The following is a 24,234-nucleotide window of genomic DNA, read 5'->3' on the forward strand; positions in this document are numbered from 1 at the left end:
TTTTTATTTTACTGAATCCCCTTGGCATGTTTAAATACTCCGAAACAAGGAAGAACATACATACGAATCAAATTAAAATATTTTTATGCACATAGAAATATGCGCATGGCAATAAGCAACAAAAAAATGCACTGCACCAACAATTCAGTGTCAAATCCAATAAAAAACAACCTTTGAACTGAATTCGTAACCTAGAACCAAGTTTGTAACCCATCTGTACACAAGTTGACCGAATTGAATCAAACAACACTACCGATCATGAACAGGTAGTTACATTACCTAAACTACAAGTATCTGACCATGATTAAATGGCATTAGGTCGTGCTTTTAGTTGGATGCACTTTATTTAGGATCTTGTGACACGTGACAGTAAATAGGGAAAAGAGAATTTCTTAATTTATTTTTTACCAAGCAACAACAATGAATTATCTAGAGCAAATAATTCCAAAAAATACTTCAACATGCTTTAACAATTTAGCATGTCGAAAATTAACTGCTTGGCAACTGTGGAATTACATTATTAAGACACTGACCACTTGAAGGAATATGACCGTTAGCCTGAATCTGACAGCATTCAAATGTGAAAACCTCCAACAGAACCTCAAAAATAGCAGAACAACTCATTTCTAACCACAGTTTCAAAATTTGTACCTAGATGTAGACTTCTGCAATTTGTCCAGGAAGAAGAAGACAGTAGACAACAGAGTACAGAAATTTCTACTCCTCATGTTCCTTGTATGAAGAGAAACAAATGTGTTATACATCCAAATACAAAGCCTGACCAATGACTTTCCTATAGTGGAAAGTCAGAAATAAGTTTGGGCAGCCATTGCAGAGATCCCATAACAATCTTTAACAGGCAATCATGAGAACCCATTCTTAGAATCTCTCCCCAAAGCGAACCAGTACCGAACCAGTCCCTGCATTATGGTCTACTGCATACTCTGCTCTTACTAACCCTAACTTGACACCAGCACCATATGAAGCACCATGCCCAGCTCGGCGAAAGAACTCTGTTGGGTTTCCTTTCACATCTTTTGAGCTACCCAAGTCTGTTCCATATTCAGCAAATGCATACGCATGAGTCTTTCTTACTGGCAACCGAAGTTCTGCTGCAAGCTGAAATCTCATGCAGAAAAGAAACATGAAAGAAAATCAGTCTTAAATAATATCATACTTAATTTGATATAGTAAATGAAAAGAAACACCTTCTGACCTCAAGAATGTTTCTGCATGCTCCAAGTTCTCCCATGTTATAACCCCTTACAGAGTAGGGGCCACCTAAGGTAAAAGCATCATAGCTGGGAAGGTCCCCAACACAACCTCCATAACGCCCATGAAGAACCATCACTGGAGGTGGTCCACCTTCATCTTGTGCTTTTTTAAGTTGGATGAAGCGAGTCATACTCATTTGATGACGATTGAAAAACGGGAATTTGCTACCAATTCCTAAACCTTGGTCCAACTAGAGCAAAATAAAATCAATGCTTGTCAACTAGCATGGTTTACAATAAAAATGCGAGTGAAAATTAACAAAGGAGCAGACAATATAGCAGAAGATAAAGAAAAACGTATGCTAACTCTAAGTATCCTCCTATACTTGTAAGCAAATACCAGAAACAAATGTCATTGAAAGATACCTGGAAAACATCCCTAGCACCAACAGGAGTTCCATTAACAAATATAGTGTTGTCCCGTGTAATATTTGCTTGCAGAAAAGCCATGCGATCGATACCAGTACCACTCAATGTTGTTGGTGGTCCGTCCATGGTCAGTGCCCCACTTGGCAAAGCACGAGCTCCACTGGTGCATATAGTACTAGTTTCATCACGGGTTGTGATTTCTTCGATCACCACTCCATAGGTGAATTTACTTTGACGACTCAAATTCTGCAGATATGATCAATTTTCTCAATACATAAGAAGAGTCGCAGAAACATTCCATGACCCTGAAATTACTACATGAAAGACAGATCTTTACAAACAAAAACAATTTTAAGTTCTTTTTTTTGGGCTATTAATGTACAAGTGAATTTTTCTTTTGAAACTGCGAACTGCAAGAAACATTGCCAGAACAAGAAGCTGGACAAGAATACTTCATTCTACCTCTGAGATATTTGCTTTTAAGCCTGCTCGATCAACCCAAATTGCTGGAACCTCTTCAAGACCTGGTCCCCCAGTAAACACAGGACTCAGTTTACGACTATTAAAGCAGTTGGCACGAAAAGTTCGATTCCGGTCATAATTAGTTAGACCATCTATATAAGGATGGACATATTCCATTTTAAAGCCCAGATCATCCTGCACCACAAAATCCTAAATCAAACAATGGAGCACGGCATTTTGAAAACGTAACTTTGGCTGATTGCATGAAACAAGTGATATATCTTTATACTTACTTGCAGCTGCCAATTTATTAGTGTCATATGCATGCATCTAAACAAAAAGTGATATTAATTTAATGAGAATGAATTCTATATAAATAAATAGTACAAATTGGTTGTAGGATAAGCAACTGAAGTTTCTTGTAGTTCAATGCTTTGATAATATGTGTTCATACAATAGAAGAAATATAGAATATCAAATGTCACATCCATCGTCTCTAATAGTAATTACATACCATGTATTGAGAATGAATGCAATACCATTTACAAAACAGCTATAAATTGAAAGATTTGACGTTTCCATATTCATAATAACGAGAAAAAAGGTTTTCTGAGTAAAAGCTTTGTGCCAGAATATTTTAACATTTCAGACCACTTATATGGCCCATCATCAGCTATAAACTTACAATCAATGACATACTTTGGTGCCTATGGTTTTTGTACCTTCAAGAATAACTAGTATAGAATCTAGATATCTTCAAAAATGCCAAAAGATATCAATTTGGAACTATTTTATTTACTAAAAAGTTATTTTATTTTACTTTTAAAACATTTTATTTACTACATACATGGAGACAAAAATTTTATGTGCTTATTTTCGAAATATTATAATCATTCTTACATATTAATTTTTGACATGTAAATAGCCATCAAATTTAAGGTAGAAGGTAAGAGTTTTTTGTTAACATGCTCATGCCATTACACTTCACCCCTTGCCACAATTGTAAAATACTAAAATGCCTCTCAGCATTAGGGATCCCAGCTTTGTCACAGAGAGAGAATTGCTTAAAAATAAGGTTTCAAGTTTCAACTAACCCATGGGTAGCACCCTGGCAGTAAATCAAAGTGTAGAACTTTAGACTATGGTCACTATATCTTCAAGAATGTTTTGAGAGAATCTTGCTACTGACTGATATTTTTTTAAGGTTAAAATGTAACATTGAGTTAGCAACCTAGCAGTAAATCAGCAGTAGGCATATAGTTGTTAAACCTTCAAATTCAACCATGTATTAAGAACTCGCAACTTGTTAGATACTGATGCTTACTAAAAGTTATGTTTCAGTGAATCGTGGAGTAAGGACAATAGCCGTAACCTATAATGTCAAGTGAGGCACATGTACTATAGTTTGATGTAGCAGCTGTGCACTCATTAAGGGTAATTTAGAATTTATATCATCTGAATTACAGAAGCTTAGGTCAAACATTCATTTAGAGTTCGTCTCAAGAGAAGACATCTAAAAGTACACTTCTGGGGATTGCCTTCAATTTGGACAATTTAGAATAGTGTGCAATTTTGGGGTTGCACAGAATCTGAAATTGGCATTAAAATTGACATCAAAGCATTATGCATCGACCTTAAAAAAAAATCATAATGGGAGAATATATTTACTAGGCATTGAATGAGGGAGAAAAAAAATGAAGAATTTGTGCTTCACAAAAGGAAGTGTAGCAGGTCTGAAGAGTCCACTTCTTGAACAATTGCTTTCTCCATTTCCTAGGTCTTTATGGAACAAACTTCTAAGGAACTTGCAATAGACATTAAATGAAAGACAAAGAATTCACACTTCACCAAGGAAGAAGAGTAGCAAAAAGGGTGTATTTATTGAACAAAACTTAAAAATTCAGAAGAAGCTTCCCATTGATCCTTAAAATGTCTCTATTTATGACTGGTATAATTAATTCATTAAAAAATCAGCAACTTGCATAAAAAACAGTTATTACAGAGTGTACAGGGACATTTCCACTTTCCACATCTCCGGGTTGAATCTGCAACTGCAGAGATGGTCCTGCACAGAGGTTGAATTTGCACCTGTGCCATGGCAATGACTCTTGACTCAGGAAATTCAGAATTCAAAAGAAAAAAGCAACTTTTCAGCTTCCACCTTCCAATTGGATTCTTCTAGGTCCTGAGAAAATGCTTCAACATGAACAGCAATTATAAAATATAAATAAAAGGGGTAAACGTGATTTTATATAAGTAAGGACTAATTAAATGTTGTATTGAATCATTGACTGAAGAAAGGAGGATTCAGCTGTTTCATTAGTGGTTTTAGAAGCCAAGACAATTGTCAATGCAATTATAGGGGCAACTGGGAGATTGCATCCATTTCAATTTATTGCATTTGGTAATTTTAGAAATATTATTACTGTGCTAGTATATTTGTCACTACCAAGGCTGGTTTTTCCCTCTTCTAAGAGTTTCCAAGGTAAAGATTTTAAGTTATTTGTTGAATCGTTTAATTTCCAGCATTTTGTTTTCTATTTTAATAAACTATACCTCTCTTAACGCTGTAATTGGTTGGACCTGTGGTTGAAAAAACATTAATGGCACATGCTTGAATTCTTTAAAAACTACTCAAATGCTCAAAAAAAGTGATGCCAAATATGATGAAAATGGGTGTTTTTTGGGGGGCAATCAGTTTTATTCTAACACAGGCTGAGATTTGACTTAGACTAGCATGTTTTTGCCAAAAGATTCAGTGAGTTTACAGCCAAGACTCGGCACCAAATCCAGTTGACCCACAAGTACTGACAAGTTGAGCAAATTTTTCAACTATGGTTGGAACATGTAGAAAAATAGAAATAAATAACTTGTGGTTCTTAAATTCTACTATTCTTGAGATTTTATGGATCATTTTGTTATCAGAGCAGCTTTGATCTTTGTGGATTTGATCAAAATGCATATACAGATAAGAAGAGCACAGAAAGCCCAAATGGAAGAGGTGAATGTACAGATAACCACATGAAAAGAGTGACAGAGAATCAACAATGGTTGGGCCAACATCAAGAGCATATGTCGAGGGAACAAATAAACGTGGCACGAGAACAAACCTCATTAGGAATTTCAGTGAAATCTGTAGTCAATAAATTTGGCATTGAGGAAGACAAAGGTATAAAAAGTGATGATTACTTGAATGAACCATTTAATGGAAATAAGGTAAAATAACCAATTCCATTTGAAGTAGAAACAAAAGCTGAAATTAAATCTTCTGATGGACAAATTTATGTGGACAAGTTGAATTAATGGATTAAAAAATTGGAATACTGGAAGTATAACTTAGTGTACATAAAGTTGATCAGATGCAAAGAATCTCTTTTGCATGCCTCAAAATGTTAGATCACGCTCTTGTATGGTGGGGGAATTATGTAGTTAATTGTGGACAAAATAAGTCAATTGTATGTAGTTGTGAAGAATTTAAGGAACTAATACATACAAATATTTATCCCATTGGTCATAAAACTGATCAGAAAAGTAAGTGGATATATCTCAAACAGCAAGATTGGCACAGATTGCAAGATTACACCACGAAGTTCAAAAGACAAGCCAAGTAGGCTTGGACTTGGAGGAAGAGGATATACTTAACAAGTACCTTAGAGGACTTCACACTAGCATCAAAGGAATAGTAATCACCACCAACCACAAGATTTGGATGAGGCTTGTGTCCAACCATATTATGTACAAGAAAAAGAACAACTACCGCCCTCCACAAAGGAGAAAGTGAGGAAATCTTCCTCACTCGAAGTCCCATTAAGTTTTTGTGGGATCAAAAGCCTCTCTAATAAGAGACGTGTGATTTATAAATATAACAAAAATGTATGTTTTTATGACCAGTAAAATGAACTTGTCAAATGATCAGCAACTTGCACAGATAACAACTATTACAGAGTGAACAAGGTTGTTAACATTTCCACAGCTTGAATTCAAATCCAGTCCTTTGCAGATGTTGAATCCACACCCGTGTAGATGAGCCTACACCACAAAGTGATTCCCAACTATATAAAATGGGCAATTAAAGCAAAAAGACAATTTTATAGCTTCCAGCTTCCGAAGGGATTTTATAGCTTCCGGCTTCCAAAGACCAGTGCAAAAGTTTTGATAAATATATCAGACATTGCTCTTGAGTTGAACAAAATTGGAGCTGGATATTATGCTGTTGAAAATGTTCACAAATATAATGACACTATACCTCAATGTGCGTACACTCATGAAAAACAGGTTTGTGAACAATCTTAAGCACACTTTAATTGTCGCCAAATAAAGTGCTAGGACCCATCTCAAGAACACCCATGTCTATCAAAATGCAACATAAACATATCACCTCAAAGGCAACTCCACCTATGGCACAATATTCTGCACTCCCCCAAGATATTGGACCAGATCCCAAAAAGAAAATAAAGCCTGAAGTAGACTTCCTATCTGTTGTGACCATTTCACACATTGCCCCATTAGAATGGGGACCCCCTCTTTTTCTTAGGGTTTTGTTTTCCCTTAGTTAGGTTTTCTCTCTGCTTGCTACGTTTGGAGTGAGTGAGTGGTCGCCTGGGCTGGGTAGATTAGGGTTTCTCTCCGAGACCTCGTCTTAGGGTTTCTTTCAAGCTGAGTCTAGCCTGGTTTTGGGAGGTCATTAGTTGTCTGCCTGGAACCCTAGGTTTGCCTTAGTGGAGCTTTTCCTTTCAGGGGAATGAAGATGGATGGATTGAGTGAAAAGATGGTAAGTCTCAGGTAGGGGTAGGTCTGGAATGATGGTTTTCTTGTCAGAGTCTTGTTTTCCTCCAGGTCCGAGTCGACTAAGCGGAGTCAATGGCCAGGGAGAGATGGAAGTGGCGATTTCAAAAATGGATGAGCAAATGCACTTGATGATGATTGAGGGAGTTTTGAAGCGATATCCAAGGTTTGAAGTATCAGAATAATGGAAGTTAGCCTGGAAGAGGAAATTAGCTCCTAACCCTTCCAAAGGGTCCAGAGCGAAATCCTCACCTAACCCCAAATTTTGGCCTAAGGCATGCAGAATGAACTTTTGAGTCAAGAGGACGGCAAGTGGACATGATGGTACTATGGAGAGATGAAGTTGATCAAGTCTGGATTGAGAAGAAGTAGAATTGAGTGTGAAATCAACCAAAAATAGAGATTTCGCTCCAAACCCTTCCAAAGGGTCCAAAGCGAAATCCACCCTTTTTCCACTTTGCTCAAGGATTTGATCAGGATTTGTAGACTTTTGAGGCATAATTGAGAGAGTTGGATGCACGTTTGCCTTAGGGAGGAGGTTTTAGACCTTGGGAGGATGAAGATTTTAGCCCAAATGAAGATTTTCGCTCCTGACCCTTCCAAAGGGTCCAGAGCGAAATCTTCCATTTTTGCCTTCCTTTGACCTTGAAACCTAGTTTGACCTCGCCTAGACCCAGTTGGATGGAGATTTGTCTTGATTGCGATAAAAGGAAGTTGAATTGACCGAGTTTGTATGAGAATGAGTTGAAAGGAAGATGAAGATCAACCTGGGAAGTGATTTTCGCTCCTGACCCTTCCAAAGGGTCCAGAGCGAAAATCCTTGAGGACCTCAATTTCTTCATTGTCCAGGCCAAGCTCTTGGTTTCTAAGGCATGCTTGGAGGTGTTTTTGAATGTTCTAGCCTTGTAAAGATCGAAAGATGAGGAATTCTAGCCTAAAACATGAATTTCGCTCCTGAACCTTCCAAAGGGTCCAGAGCGAAATTCTTGAAGGCACTCATTTTCCCTCTAGCCAAAGTCAGGATCTTGGTGGAGATGCAAGAGGAAGGATCTATGTTTGCCTCTCAAAGAGGATTGGAATTGGAAAAATCAAGAATCAAGGTCAAAACATGATTTTCGCTCCTAACCCTTCCAAAGGGTCCAGAGCAAAAATCCTTATAGCTCTTGTTTTCTTCCTTGTTTTGGCTAGGTGTTGGCATGAAGAAGGATGAAGTGGAGTGTTATTGCCTTGAGAGGGAGTTAGACGTTTTGAAAGATGAGGATTTTGCCCTAAAGGTGAATTTCGCTCCTGACCCTTCCAAAGGGTCCAGGGCGAAATTCATTATATACTTCATTTGCTCCCTTGTTTTGGCTTGAAACCTTGCTCCTTAGGTGAAGAATGATCTATGTTTGCCTCCAGAGAAGATTGAAGTTTGAAAAATGAGCAATCAAAGCCTAAATCAAGATTTTCGCTCCTGACCCTTCCAAAGGGTCCAGAGCAAAATTCCACCTAAGACTCATTTCCTCCCTAGTTTGACCAAATTTTGATGTCCAAGGCATGTTGAGAGAGAGAATGAGCATATTGAAATCCTTAGGGATGTTTGAAAGCGTTGGAGAATGAGGGTTTTAGCCAAGAAAGGAAATTTCGCTCCTGACCCTTCCAAAGGGTCCAGGGCGAAATTCCTTGCAAACCTATATATTCAACCTTGCTTGGGCTTATAACCTTATTCCTTAGGCAAAGAGAGATGAAATTTTACCTTGCAAGGAAGATTGAGATGGAAAGAATGGAGGAATAAGCTCAAAACAAGATTTTCGCTCCTGACCCTTCCAAAGGGTCTAGAGCGAAAATCCTAAAACCCATCATTTTCTCCAAAATTTGTGCCAAGCCATGCCTAGACCAAGGTGAGGGATGCCCTTGAGATTGCCCTTGAATTGATTGTTGTCTCAAAAAATCATGATTTTGGGCTAGAAAGGGAAATTTGCTCCTGACCCTTCCAAAGGGTACAGGGCGAAATTGTGCAAAACCTATCTTTTCCCTTAATTTTATGCCAAATCTAGTGTGGATCAAGATTAAAGAAGGCCTTAGGAATGACTCCAAATTGCTAATGATTATCAAGATTGAAGGAATTGAGCCAAATGATGAAAATCGCTCCTGACCCTTCCAAAGGGTCCAGGGCGAAAATTCTTCAACCACCTATTTTTCCTTGCAAAATCAAGTCAAACTTGGGTTGGATGAGAGAGGAGTAGTGTTTTCTTGCCTTGTGAGGTGGATTCAAGTTAAAATGATGGAGGAATAAGCCTAAAACAAGATTTTCGCTCCTGACCCTTCCAAAGGGTCCAAAGCGAAAACCCTAAAAATCACCTTTTTCTCCAAGATTTGAGTGAAGTCAGGCCTAGGCTAGAGTGAAAGAAGCTATTTGGAATTCCTTGGAAGGATTTTTGACTACCAAAGATGCAAATTTTGAGCTAAAATTGGAATTTCGCTCCTAACCCTTCCAAAGGGTCCAAAGCAAAAATCTGGATAGGTCCCATCCCTGGCTAGGTTTTTGAGCGAATTTGACCTTTAAGGCCTTGTGAAGATCAAACCAATATTGCCAAGTTGGGAAATGGGTTCAATGTGAGGGAGTCCAGATGAGTTGAAGTGAAGAAAGTAAAATTGGGTGTGAATAGGCAAGCAAAAAGTGAATTTCGCTCCTGACCCTTCCAGAGGGTCCAAAGCAAAATTCATCAAAATCACTATTTCCCCATTGTGTCCAGACAAGATTTTGATTCCTAAGGCATAAAAAGACTGGAGGGAGGTTATTCAAGCCTTGCAAGATGAGTTGAAGTGAGGGAAAACAAGCAAAGAGAGAAATTCGCTCCTGACCCTTCCAAAGGGTCCAGGGCGAAATTCTCCAAATCAACCATTTTCCCCTTGAGTGAACCTAAAACATTGATACCTATGGCATGGTTGAGGCTGGAGTGAGATATTCTTGCCTTGTAGGGTGAATTGAGGTAAAGGAAGTGTAAAATAAAGCCTAAAGAAGGAATTTCGCTCCTGACCCTTCCAAAGGGTTCAGAGCGAAATTCCCATTATCACCTAATTTACCCATGTGAGAGGCTAAAAGGATGGATCCCTGGACTTTGTTGAACGAAAACAAGCATATGCTCACCCTCTGGAGAATTTTGAAGTGAAAAATGGAGTAATTGAGGCCTAATCAAGAAAATCGCTCCTGACCCTTCCAAAGGGTCTAGGGCGAAATCCTTGAGGAAGCCTATTCTTCACCTTGTTTGGGCTAAGACAAAGACAAGTTGCAAACTTATGATGATAAGAGCATGAAGTAATGACTACCAAGGTTGTGAAGATGTCGATTAAAGGAGTAAATATAACTAAGTGAAAATGATCAAATAAGCCTCCTTGGGATGACCTAAACCATAAACATTCTAGCATCTAAGAGAAACATCTTCTAGATCTACCTTGTCTCTTCAAATAATTCACATGTCTTCAAGGCACATTTTTCCTATTCTAAATCATTTACTAAGCCTTGTCCTTGATTAATAATGCAAATATGCCTTGATTAGACAATTGCTAAAATTGAAAAACCAACCTTTAGCTTTGAAATTAATTTTTTAAAAATCAAAAAATTCACATTTTAGCGCTCAAAATTCATTATTTTCACTTTGTTATCAAGTCGGACATGCTTTAAAGGATTTTTTATTTTATTTATTCATGTATTAACCAAGTCGGCCTAATGGCAAAATGAGGTGAGCACCCTATAAAGGGAAGGTTGGTTTTGATTTTTTTTAAATCATTCATTCATTATTTCTTATGCGAATTGAAGAGCAGACCTATAAGTGCGAATTCCAGCTAGTTGAAGGCAAATTTCTTGATTAAGAGCTAGTTGAAGGCAAATTTCCAGATTTTGGAGGAAGCTTGAAGGTTGATTGAAGGTTGAGGCCATCAAAGGCAGGACCAGAAATTCAAATTAAGGACCTTTGTCCAGCAGATCTCCATTTTCCTTTATCCATTTTTTCAAGGTTGATAGTTAAAATCAAGGAAAGGGTATGTATGATCAGATTTTTGAAAGCTTATTCAAGATTTAATTTGATTTTCCATAGCAATCCTTTGTAAGGTTAGGTCTTGTATAATCTGATTTAATTCATAAGTAGCATCAATTTGGAAATTCATAATTCTAAGGATTTATCATATTATTTTCAAATTATAATCTTGAAAGGTCTTAAATCTCCTATCTTAAGATATCATGCTCAAACCTAACTTAAGCATTTTGTGTAGGTATCAAATGACGACCCCCAAGGCCAATGGATCCACTACCTGGCAAGCTCTCATCAAGGAGGATCAAAAGAACGATGAATTGGAGACCAAGATCATGTCCAAGTGGAGCAATATCGAAGACACCAATCTAGGAAACTTCAATGTGAAGAAGTTTCGGGAAGTGCCCTACATCGGCAAGCCGTCACCTATTGCGAAGAGGATAATTGAGAGTGGCATCATCAAGGCCGCAGGTTTCCCTCCTGTAGTCAAGTGTCACGAGTTAATGATCGAATGTGCCCGGCACTATGATTCAAATTCGAGGACGATCGTAGCTGAGGATGGAACTGTCTTAGCCTACCTTTCAGAGGAAGCTATAAGTGAAGCTTTTCATCTCCCAAAGCAGAGGGACATGATCTACAAAAGTCTACAAGGAGCTAGGTCTGTGTACGAGGATGATCCTGATTCCTGTCTAAACTTCATCAACAAGAATTGGTTGCTCAAAAGTAGACCTTGCCTAAACAAGATTCCCAATACGCCACACAAAATTGATTTCCAAGAAGAATTCAAAGACTTGATAACCATGCTCAATCGGGTTACTGGTGCCTCTCAAGCTTTCTTCTTCGACAAATGGATGTTCTTCTTCATACAAGTGATTGTGCAAGGAAAAGGAAAGCTCAATTGGGCTAGAATCATTAGTAATACCCTAGACGTGCAGTTAAGGAGGCTAGCCCCAACCAAGTCATTCCTCATGAGTTCATATGTTATATATTCCTTAGTCACGAGTTTTGAGTATGCAGGGCTACCACACAAAGGAGTTGTTGGGAGAGGACCCGAAGAAATAAGGACTTGTGATTCTTATATCCAACTACATCATCCACCAAAGAATGATTACAAGCTAATCAATGATACCTTCACGATGTATATCACCAAGGCATTGCAAGGAGGGATTCACAATCGATTGTCTCTGGAAGTGCAGGAGCTCGTGAAGAAGCATGGTGCATGGTTCATTCAGTTTCCAAAATTCACATAAATCAGAGTTCATGGATGTCCTTCACCTCCCTACATGTTGCTGAGATATCCTACAGACAAAATAAAACTATTTGAAGTGACTAGACAATTGGAAGCTTATGCTAGAGCATCAAGACACAAGCACGGAAATGGAATTCTCGTGCCCATCTTGCTAGGAAATTCAATTGAAGTGTCCTAATATTCAAGCCGCGGAAGATGCGGAGAAGGAATTATCTCTATATTCATTCACATCCTTTGCCTCAAGGGAGAATTTTGACCCTCATGGTCACATAGAAGAGACAGTCGGGAAGAAGTACAAGCATGAGTTTCAAGTGGAGGACATTTGGATGAATGTCCAGGATGATGTAGAGGTCAAAAGAAAGATGCATTCCAGATTACTCTTGGATCTCATCAGGAAATGCAAAATTTACAAAGTAGCCGATCAAGCCCAGGACAGTGGTAGATACCTCCAATCATCCTATGAGAAGGAAGATAAAGAAGTGAAGATAGATTGGAATGGGCCAGAGGTTTCAGACCTAAGAGCATTGATGGCTCCTGTGTTAGCTTGTACTCATAGATGGGTAGACGTACAACATCAAAAGTTGAAGGAGCAGAATGTATCCATGACATTCACTCTGGAAACAAGAACAAAAGGAGAGGCAAGTGTGAGTGAGAATACTTCTCATTCCAAGGGTTCAAAGAGAAAAGGAGGACCTGAGAAGAGAGAACCTTCCAAGAAGAAACAAAAGGTGAATCCTGATCATTCACCAAGTACATCTTCTAGGCATGAAAAGGAAGCAAGTCAAGGAGAAGATAAAAGGCAAATAGTGTATGAAATTGATGAATCTATGGAATCCATGGTGCAGAATGATAAACAAGGTAAAGAACAGGCACCTCAGCATTCATAGAGTCAATCTCTCCAGGTTGGTGCTAATGAACAACAAGAAGAAAAGAATGGTGATGAAGCAACGTCTCCTTTCAGGGAAGATAGACCTCTGCCTAAAGAAATACAAGGGAAAGAAAGTCTTCAATTCCAGATTAGCTAAAAGAAAGGCTGACAAAGGCGGTTGTGGTCGAAGAGGAGGATCAAGTGTTCGACTTGGAAAGTCTCATAGGAAGTTCTCATGAAGAGGTCGAAAAGAAGAAGGCCACCAAGATGTCAAAAGTAATTAGAGATGAAGCAGGATCCAGAAAGGTGCAGATAGCTACACCATTGGTAGACAAGTATGAGGATGAGATTCTAGCAGAAGAATATGATCTAGATACAGTTGATCTTGGCCCACTTACCTCCGAGCAGGCTATGGAAGAAGCAACTGATTCTGTGAAAGCACTTAACAACAAACTCAAAGAAGAAATGGAAAAGAATAAGAAACTAGAAACGGAGGTCAGTGCTTGGAGGAATTATTTTAGCCATCTTAATCAACCTTTGAGATGACAGGATCTAGCAATATCTCCTTTGCATGCACTTCCTCTTGAGTCAGTAAATGAGGCAGAAAGAATGAAGAGCTTAGCTCAAATCATGAGTTCTTGGATTGATGAATCTTACAAGGTTGCCATCGAATTTGCAACAAGGATGATGAAGACGGTCCATCGGGCTATCCAGGTTCTTGAGATCATTCATAATCTATTGGTAACTGTGGATGCATTCGCTCACACTAGAGATGTTGTCATCCCAGTCTTGCAAGTGATAAGAAGGACACCAAGGCAGATTCTAGCACAAGAGAAGATAATGAATGAAGAAGCCCATAGCCTTCTGCAGTGGTCAACTTTGCTCCAGATGAAGGAAGCTATTTTCGAAGATATCAGTTCCAGATGCAGCCGAGTTGAGGGAACCATCCACCCTATTCAAGACAAGGTGTTTGAGGTATTGTGTACGATTCTTGACAGAAGAATTGAGATCGAGACGGATGTAGACGTCCAGGAATTGGAAAACAAGATCAATATCATTTTTTGCAAAGGGGAGAACACAGTCACCGAAGAGCAGCGAAATCAGATGTATGCTACTATGTTCCTGATTGAGAAAACAAAAGAGGTAGAACTTGGATGGGAGACGACTCTTCTCACAGCTTTTGATCAAGTCCTTCACTTGGAAGAACGGATGAAGAATCTTCCTGAGATTCCCATTGCTGAGATTAAGGCGATTGCGTCCAGATTCATTAAATATGCTAGAAAAGAGCATAAAAAAGGGAACAAAGTTCTAGATGACAAGTTGTTATAAAATGATGTGGCAACTTAATTCCTATTGGTCTATGTCTCCTCGTTATTTGTACCAATTTCTATTGGCTATGGATTTGATAATGTTTATCTAAATGGGGACTTTTTTGTAACAAACCCTAATTAGGGTTTAGGTGTCAAAATCTCAGCCATCGATCTTCTTTTGATCCAGGCCGTTCATTGTATTTGAGAATGCTATATAAGCCCTCACTCATTTCATTTTAAATAGTTAGAGAAAGTAAGAGAGAGAGTTAGAATTTAAGAGTTTAATATTGTCAACAGCATAGAAATAAGTAGTGAAGAGAGAAAGTTGAACAATTGTTGTTTTATTTGGCTATGAGATCAATGAAATATTGAAGTTATGGTGTTTTATTGCAATCCTTGTGGCTATTTTCATGGTTGTTTATCTTCTCGAATCAGTCTTAGTAGAGATGGCATTTAAGTTTTGAGTTTGAAGGACGAATATTGTGCTTGATCTTTGATAAGACTCATATTCCAAACCACTGGCTCCTTACTGATTGTAAGAACGCCCTGTGTGGTCAACTGGAAACATTGAGATTGTTTAAGAAGTTCAATCATTGTTGGAGGCATTGATATGTATCTTACTGGTAGTATCTATCCCCTTGGTGATTTGAAAATCATTGAATCCCCTTAGAAGATCGCACCAATTCCAATGGAGTTGTAACCTCTTGGCAATACTAAAATTGGTAGAGTTCTCTCAAGACCAATCATCACTGAGTCATTCTTAGGATTAATTTAGTCTCGCCTCCTCAAAACCTTTATCTTTTGATCTTTTTTGAAACGTCAGTTAGCATTAGGAAAATCCTGTTTCCTCATTTGAAAAGTAGTCGCATGAACAAGCTTTCCCTGAAATTACGTAAGGCCCCTTGAAAAACAGTAAACTCAACAACCACTGGTGCTTATCCACGAGTAGAGAACCTACATAACGAAACCTTGAAGTTTCACCGATTGATCCTTTTTTGCGATATCTTCAGCATTCGGAAACTTTACTCAAAAGAGGATAAGATACCTCTGGGTATTTTATTCTGTGTTTGGTCGTGTACAAAATACACATCAACACTATCATCCACAGAATTTGCATAGTTTGCATCCATGTATCCATACAAAGAAAAATTTATAGTGTGTTTGTATTCCAAGCGATATGCCATTGTACCATGGATGTATCTCAAAACACGATTTGTTGCTTTCCAATAAATAACCTTAGGTTCCTACATAAACCTAGAAAGATACCTAACAACATAGCTAATATTACGCCTAGTATAAGTCAAGTAGATGAGACTCCCAATCAACTCACGATAAAGAGTAGCATTCACCTAAGAGGATGGATCATGGCATAAAAGTTGCAATCTTGTCTCCATGGAGGATGACATAGGCTTGTGATCTTCCATTCTAAATTTTTCAAGTAATGTCATGGCATATTTCATTTGATAGATATAGATCTAATTCTTCTATTGCCACACTTCAAGTCCACAACAGTAAAGCAAGAGCTTGACATCTGTCATGTTGAACAATAATTTGAAATCATTATTTGTTGCATCAATCATCTGTAGAGAATTCCTTGTGATGACTAGATCGTTGACATATAGAATCAAAATGACAATCTTTCGTCCTTGCTCTTCAAGGTAGAGATTTAGATCATCGAGACTCCTAATGATTCCATGATGAAGGAGATGCTCATTGCTCTTGACATACCAAGCTCTAGGAGCCTATTTAAGAACATAGAGAAATTTGACAAGTCTACAAACTTTCTGCTACTAGCCAGGGGCAAAATATCCCTCTAGCTGAGTCATGTAGACTTCTTTGAGATCTCCATTAGTAAAGGCACTCTTGATGTCCATCTAATGAACTTTCTATTGAAATTTTGTGCTGCCATTGCCAAGACCATGTGTATAGTCTTGATTTTTGTTATGGGGGCAAAAGTTTCATCATAGTCAATACCTTCTTTTTGTGCATAGCCCTTAGCCATGAGTCAAGACTTGTACCTGTCAATTTTACCATTTTTCTTATATTTGATTTTGAGAACTCATTGTATCCAATAGCTTTCTTTCCTAGGGGATCAACAAGTTCCCCTATATTGTTCCTTAGCAGTGCTTGATATTCTGCATCCATAGCATCTTTCCAAGGTGGTGACTCAAAAGCATGTTGAAATGATTCAGGTTCTAAACACTAAATAATTGTACACATAAGGGCCAAGTTTACTTCCTCATGAGTCTATCTACAAGTTTGGGTCCACCAATAGATGTATCTGAAAAACACTAGCTTGAAACCCATCCGGACCAAAAACTTCCTTGGCACCAACCAAATTTATAGCAAACGTGATTTGTTCCAAGGTAATTGGCTTCAAAACTGACTTAGTTGACAATCTATGATAAGCAGAGCGATATTATCAAGAAGCAAATTCTTAGAACGCATATTCACCCTCTCCTCCCTAGCCAAAGTATGATACAAGTTTTTTTTTCTCTCTGCACTGCAACATCCATAATCTCCTTCACAAGGAATAATAATTTTTTAATCCTATTTGCTTGTCTTCTAATAATTGTACTAATAATTTGGTATTTCAATCTCCCTCCTTCAACCATTTGATCCTAGGTTTTTGAAGCCAGAAAATTAATTCCATCCTCAATAGATTTTGCAGCAAAGAGAACAGGGATTGCCCTTTTTGTTGTCTTTCAAATGTTGGGCCAAGATTGGTAATCTCTAGATACTTAGCGCTTCCCCTTTTTATTTTTAACAAAAATATTCCATACATTTTCTTTATTCTACTTGTTGATTTCTCTTTTAATATATTGCAATTTTATCTAGAGGGCACATCTTTTACAGCCTTTAAATTCCTTCTTCCGCCACTCAATCAAACTAGTCTCAAAACCACGATGCTCAAACCCCATAATTCCATTTTAAATGGAAACCCTTGAAAGGAAGCTAATAGAAAAACAATTCCTACACTAATCAATGAGGAGTGAAATGCATAGAAAATGTAATCAAATAGTTTCAGAAAAAAATACACAAAGCATTCACCAAATGATACAATGTTTACCAGAGAAATAAATTTTCAAACAAACCCACCCCCAAAATCTCAAACCAATGTAGTCACAATACCAATCTGGCCACAATACACAAGTAGGCTCACATCTTCAAAAAAGAAAACCAACACAAATCTAGAGAGATTTTAACATAAGCCCTTATAAAGTTACATCATATTACATCTCCATCCAAGAACCCAAATTTATAGGCCAAGCCCAATCCACAAACCATGAGCGGTAAGCCAAGATTGGTGTGCAAATCCCCATGAGAAATTCCAACACCCAAGACCAAGGATGGATCAACAAACTCAGAATAGCATGTTCGTAATGATTCTCATGACCACCCACCAAACTTGGGTGCCCCATTTAGAATTATTCAACCTTTTCAAAGATGCTCTATGAGGCACCATACTTACACATCATAAGTTGGTTAATATTCTAAGTCCGAATTATGACTCCCTTCTTGCATGCTAATATGCATCATAGAAACATCATTGGATCTATTATGCATCTTACAATGTTATAAGATACTCTTACACATCTCTATGACATTAGATGCTCTTACAAATTCTTGCACATCATCAATTACAATACACAACACACAATGCCAAAACAAAGTGGACCGCTTTTCCATGAGACCTTATAAATAAACAATAAATCCATCATTCTAATTGCAATGTGTATGACACACCTATCCCAGAATTATCCCACTTTTCGTAAACCTTGCAAAAGCAAAAGGGAATCTCCAACATGTTGTGAATTAATAGCGAGGGGACAATTGCACTCTAACTGTCACATCCAATCCGAACTACTACCACACTAAGACAAACATCTGAACACAATCTCTAATAAAATTAAAGAACCTAAAAATAAAAACTGAAAACAGTATCTACACTGATGAATGAGGAGAGAAATGCATAGAAAATAAAGTTTAACAATTTCAAAAAGAAATATACACCAAACATTTGCCACATGACACAATGTTTGCCCTAGGAAAACCCTATAGAAAAAAACACCACCTCCAACTCTCAAACCATTATTCACAATACCAATCTAGTTAAAATACATAAGCTAAAGCCTTCACAAGAGAAAAATTAACAATAGTCTAGAGAATTTTTGGCAAGATAACCTGCTACAAAATTACATCATACATCTCCATCCAAGCACCCAAATATATAGGCCAAAACCAATCCACAAACCAAGAACATTTTTCATAAACCACGAGAAAACCATGGGCCAAGGATAGCATCCAAATCCCTAGACCAATAATGTGTCACAAACTGAAAATAACATATTCCTCACACATCATAACCACCCACCAAACTTGGGTGACCCATTTGGACTTATTTAACCTTTTCAAAGATGCTTTCTAACACATTATACTTACACAGTAAGTTGGTCGATATTCCAAGTCCATCTTACAACTCTTCTTGCATGCATTATGCATCTTAGAATCATCATAAGATCTCTTACACATTAAAATGTCATAAATGTTCTCATATATCTTTGTGTCGTTAGATGCTTTTACAACTTCTTACAAATGTCATATATTACAATAAACATAGCACATAATACCAAAACAAAGTGGGATGTCTTTTTCCATGAAGGTTTACAAATAATTAATAAATAATAAATCCACCTTAAGATTGCAAGTTGTATGACACAGCTATCTCAACAAACCTTTCAATTTATTGGCGATACCAACCTCTAGCCAACGTGGCCAATGATCCAACCCAATAAAGGAACCTGTTGATGTGTGTTTTATGCACATAACATTTCAGAATAAAATACCAAAGTAATTTACCCTCTCTTGAACAAAATCACCTCAGATGCTAAGGGTAAGATCAACTAAAATGATTCTAGGTTTCTACATGTCAAGTCTTGACGAGTGGGTAACTCAATGGTCGATGTGAATTGCTGTGTTCACTTGGGGACTTACACAAATGTTAAGATTATCTCCTTCGATCATGAAATATGTGGAATAGGTGTGCTAACAACTTAGGATTTAGCAATGTAGTTCTGGACTTAATTCCTACTAAAAAAATGGGTAAAAGGAATAGGGTTCAGGAAAACTAATCTAGGCCTAGGAATGTAGGAAATGATGGACAAGTTTAGTGGAATCAAACTAGGCAAGGTCTCACAAACAGGTATTGACACAAGCTTAGTGCAAATCGTCTAAGGTATACTCAAGGATTTTCAGACTATCACCATCAAACGTTGACACCATCCAAGTTGAAGCTTGTCAAGGGATGTATAATAATTGAAGTTAAGCTTACTCAAATTTCCAGTCGACCACACAAGGCACACTTACTAGCGGCAAGAGGCTAGTGGTATGGATTAAGGATTCCAAACAAATATATTCAACAAACCTTTCACTCAATCTAATAAACATGAAAACAAATTCTAATCTAACTTGGAGGAATTGAGAACCATGAATGCAAAGACAACATTTGAAGAGCAAAATCACCAACAATTGAACAATGATTGAGATTCAAATAGCTGCAACATATACCAACAATTCTACAAAAACTCTCTTACAAATGAGAGACAAGGAGGTATGTATAGAGTCTCTTACAAAATGGATGGTCAAGATTAAAACTAAATCAAGGGCCAAGATCATGCCAACAAAACCCTAGAATTGCCCTAATTAGGGTTTACATCAAAAATGGCAGCACCAACATATGGCCCAATAAAAAGATACCTAGTCATCAAATAGGGAATCTTCTAAAAGATTCTTCCCTGCATCTCTCTCTCTCCTAGCAAACTCCAAGAATGTAGCCAATACTGAATCTAACTCCTCCATGGAAATGCTAGGTAAGGTATCTTGCTACAAATTAATCATGTCCAATGAATCCGAGCAAGCATCCAAAGTGCTCTCCCAATCTGGCATGAGCTTCTGCGAACTATGTACTTGAATCAACAAAGAGACCAAATCATCTATCTGACTCTTCTTCAAAGAGTCCAACTGACAAAAATACATTAGTTTCATCTTGTCTCTTGATTCAGCTAAGTGTAAACCACTAGCATCACTAACATCAACACCCAATAACTTCTCAATTGAGGCAAGGATCTTCAACCGAATGTCCTAAATCAATCCTTCCATCTCTGTACAACTCAACTGGGCGTTCTCATAAGTTGATTTCTTCACAGCCAATGAACAATACCAGCGATGGAAATCGTATTTGTCTCCACTGTGCACAATGTTCTCGCTGATCAACGTGGACTTGGGAATCTTATTCAAAGCTCTGAGGCGTGGAATAGTCTTCTCCTGAATAGGCCGGAATTCTTTCCAAACTCCCTCCAAATGTTGGATTCTAAACATGAGCCCTGTTGTCCTCTCATATGCTTGGACAAACTAAGTAAGGAAATCATCCGCCTGTTTTCTTGCACTTTCAATCCACTTCTCCACCTCCGAGAGTGCATCTCTCACTGCCTCATAGTGTGAATGTAGTCCATGATCAACCACAATAGGGGAAATAAGGGTGGGATTCTCACGCCTTATCCCCGCAATCTACTCTCTAAGTCTGGTATTCTCTTCTCTGTACTTCTCCTTCTCTTCAATTTCTCTATCTAACCTTGTGCTGATCGCCCTAAGGCTATCACCAACCTCCTAAAACTCTTGCTCTCTTCTAGTACGTCCAAGGGCAACTGAAGTAATCTGGAAATCCATAGGAGTAGCAATGTCCGCCATCACACCTCCAATGGGAACAGTGGTGCAAGAGCACCCATGGTGTAAGGCAAATATATGGTCAAAGTCATCATTTGAAATATAATTGATATTTGAAGGTCATTTATAATGTATTTGAATCCATTTGGAATGATTTGTAAGGCCATGAGAAGGCTATCAAGTATGTAAAAATTGTCAAGATGGTCAAAATTGTATAAAAGGCCATGAGAAGGCTATCAAGTATGTAGAAGGTATTAAATAGATTATTTGGACATGTTTATGGGGTTTTAACAATTTGGAAAGTCATTAGGAAAAAGTGTCAAAGTTGCAAGAAAATTGCAAAAGTGCAACATTTGCAAAAATGTAAAAGTGCAAAAATTGCACATAAAGTTGTAAAAGGGAAGATGAAGAGTCATAAAGGTAGTTGGATGGTTTATAACTACCAAAGAGTCTATAAATATTTTGTATTGGTCGAACCAAATCATTATTGGAAGAATAGAGAAGAAAGGAGAACATTTTGGATACATTTTGGTGCATTCTACTATTGTTATTTTGGTTGGCTTTCCAGTTTTTGTGTTGGTTCCAGGCCTTGTACGACCATGTATGGCTTGGAAACCTTTGTATATGTATAATGGATAGTTAGATATGTTTATTACCTTTCTTTTCCTTTTGGTTTGGAGTTATTATATTTAGAAATGAAGAAGATATGGAAGTTTTGGTGAAAGTTGTTAATTGCAGATTTGATACTTCTTGAGAACAGTCACATTGCAGCGTATGGTATGAACTCATATGAGATTATTAAGACCTCTAAATAGACTCATTGGAAAGATATGTGAATCGGCTTTCTTTTCCTTTTGGTTTGAGGCGTTTTTGTTTTTATTTGTGGAAGTTATGAAGATTTTGGTGAAAACTGGTTTTAAACTGTCTTAAATGGAGTTGTTGGAAAGGGTTTGTACTTATCTTGTGATTTCACCATTGGAAAAATTAATGACTTGCATATTATGAAAGTAGACTCAGAGGGCTTTCATTTGAGTATGGTATTGTTTTAGTTTGGTTAAGTATTTGTTGTGAAATATGATGCCCTAGCAGGCAGCAAGCATACATTTTCCAGATTTATGACAGTCAAAATTGGTCTCGGTGCAGAGATGATAACTTTTTATTGCACCGTTGGATCTTTATGAATTTTGGATATGTTGTTTATAATACACTTATTCAGAGTCTGACCGAAGGGATTGATATTTTTAGTTCTTGTTAAAAAGTTATAGACCTCTATGTATAGGTCTATCCAAAGGAGCAGCAAGTTGGCAAGTTTGATACCTAGATTAAGTTTTCTTGATTGATTGATTGTTGAAGAATGGTGAAATATGCCTCTAATGAATTGTTATCATGATTAAAATATGGATGGATCAACATGATCCTAGAGTTGTGATTGGTTCTACATGATGCTCTGCATCAAACAACCACCTACGCAATCTGCATTCCTATCTCATCTCTAGCTATGTGCAACAAAATCTCAGCTCTCTTGGGTTCTTTCTCCTTATTGCTCCTAGCTAGGTAGTCATCAATGTTATCAATAGGCTGTACCTCTATCATCTTCTTACTCTTTTCCATACTTTTCATCAACCAATCAGGAATAGCGGCCATCTCCATACCATCATCGAGACACATATCTCGATCAAGTCCTCTCAATGCCGAATAACATCATCATCATCATCAGGATTACTTTTGGTCAAATCATATATCTCATTTCCCAAACTAACCTCCAAAAGGAGAGTAGGGGATCCCGGTTGATTATCATTCTCGTTTGGTGGAGCAAATGTCGTTGTGGCATGTAACTCCTGAATATTCTCTGGTAGTATCACTGTGTTGGAACATTGTTGGGTCTCCTTATTCTGTTCTATTATTTCAATTTCTTTAATTGATGAGACACTGAGAGGGGGTGAAGGAATGATAGTCTTTTGCTTCTTCTTCTTGAACCTCCTCTATCTTCTTCCCTCTGGCCTTTACTCTTCCTGGCATGTTTTTCCTTCTCTTGGGAGCTTGACTCTCTTCATCTACATGAATCCTGACATCACTGATAGTCCTCTAATCATCTTCGGAAGTAGATTCTTTCAGCTTCATCTTTTCATAAGTGAAGGAAACACCCATATCAACTAACTTATTCATCTGAATATCTACCCATGTATGGGAGAAACTCAAGACCTCTCTCATCAATACATTCAAATCAATCTCTTCTGATTCTGACCAATTAGGCAATAAGATTGTCTTCTTCATTTCATTTTCATACTGTGGATGCGTATGATCCCTGTCATCTAACACTTGATCTGGAATGAGGACAATTCCACACTTCCTTATGAAATCCACTGACATTCTGGACCACATTCGTCTCTTCACTGCTTGCTCGTCCATCAGGTTGGCCCAATAATCTTCTCTGTCTACCTTGTGGATGAACTTTTCTCCCCTGATCCTTCCAATTTTCTTATTTGGATCAAATCTTTCTCTTTTCTTGAAGGTTGCAAATCGATAGAATGCAAGCTCCTCACTCGCAATGCTGGCGGCTAAGACAGACTGGCAAACCTCCAACGTCTTCCCAACTGAAATAGGGAATGTCATGTATGTCCTATGCTTCTCTCTCTGAATGGAATCAAACTCTAGAAGTTGTCTCACCACTTCCAACAAGATCATTCTGTCGAAAGGATACCTAGGAAGCTTGTAGGGTTTGGATTGAAACCCATGAATCCTAAGGTACGTGAAAGTGGGAAACTGAATATACCACAATCCATATTTCTCTATTAGCTCTGTCGCCTCCTTGCACAATCTTTTGTGGATTTCGCCTTGCAGCATCCGCGTGATTTACATTGTGAATACATCATTCACTTTCTTATAGTCTTCAATTCTATACATGTTAAGCTGGGGATAGCACTCATGACTCCTAAATTGTCCTTGCCCATTCCCGACTTCACCTTTGCATATCAATCCTTTGTATGAAACAAACCGTGCAAGTAAGTATACCAAGTAGGAAGTCATGGTGAAAGACTTGGACCGCTCTACATTCCTCAACTGAAAGTCCAGATTGTCACTTATGATTCTCGACCAAATTATCAGTGTCCCTCTAAGACAATCCTGGATGAAGTAGAACATCCATCCATCGAATATTGCACCATGTGGCATCCCCATCACTCTG

At 37.9% G+C, this 24,234-nt stretch overlaps 1 protein-coding gene across 2 annotated transcripts in view; it reads right to left on the reverse strand.

The window, feature by feature from the left end:
• Positions 1–374: 374 nt before the first annotated feature.
• Positions 375–24,234, reverse strand: part of LOC131029315 (protein TOC75, chloroplastic) — an 87,480-nt gene continuing 63,620 nt past the window's right edge. For both annotated transcript variants that reach the window (XM_057959757.2, XM_057959756.2), the window contains exons 5-8: positions 2,106–2,300; positions 1,641–1,889; positions 1,217–1,465; positions 375–1,119 (exon numbers count right to left, since the gene is read on the reverse strand). In XM_057959757.2, coding sequence (XP_057815740.2) covers positions 880–1,119; positions 1,217–1,465; positions 1,641–1,889; positions 2,106–2,300 — 933 coding nt within the window. In that variant the 3' untranslated portion in view covers positions 375–879. The remainder of the gene's footprint in view (positions 1,120–1,216; positions 1,466–1,640; positions 1,890–2,105; positions 2,301–24,234) is intronic.

The sequence above is a fragment of the Cryptomeria japonica genome, chromosome 10, assembly GCF_030272615.1.
Source record: "Cryptomeria japonica chromosome 10, Sugi_1.0, whole genome shotgun sequence".
Taxonomy (NCBI): domain Eukaryota; kingdom Viridiplantae; phylum Streptophyta; class Pinopsida; order Cupressales; family Cupressaceae; genus Cryptomeria; species Cryptomeria japonica.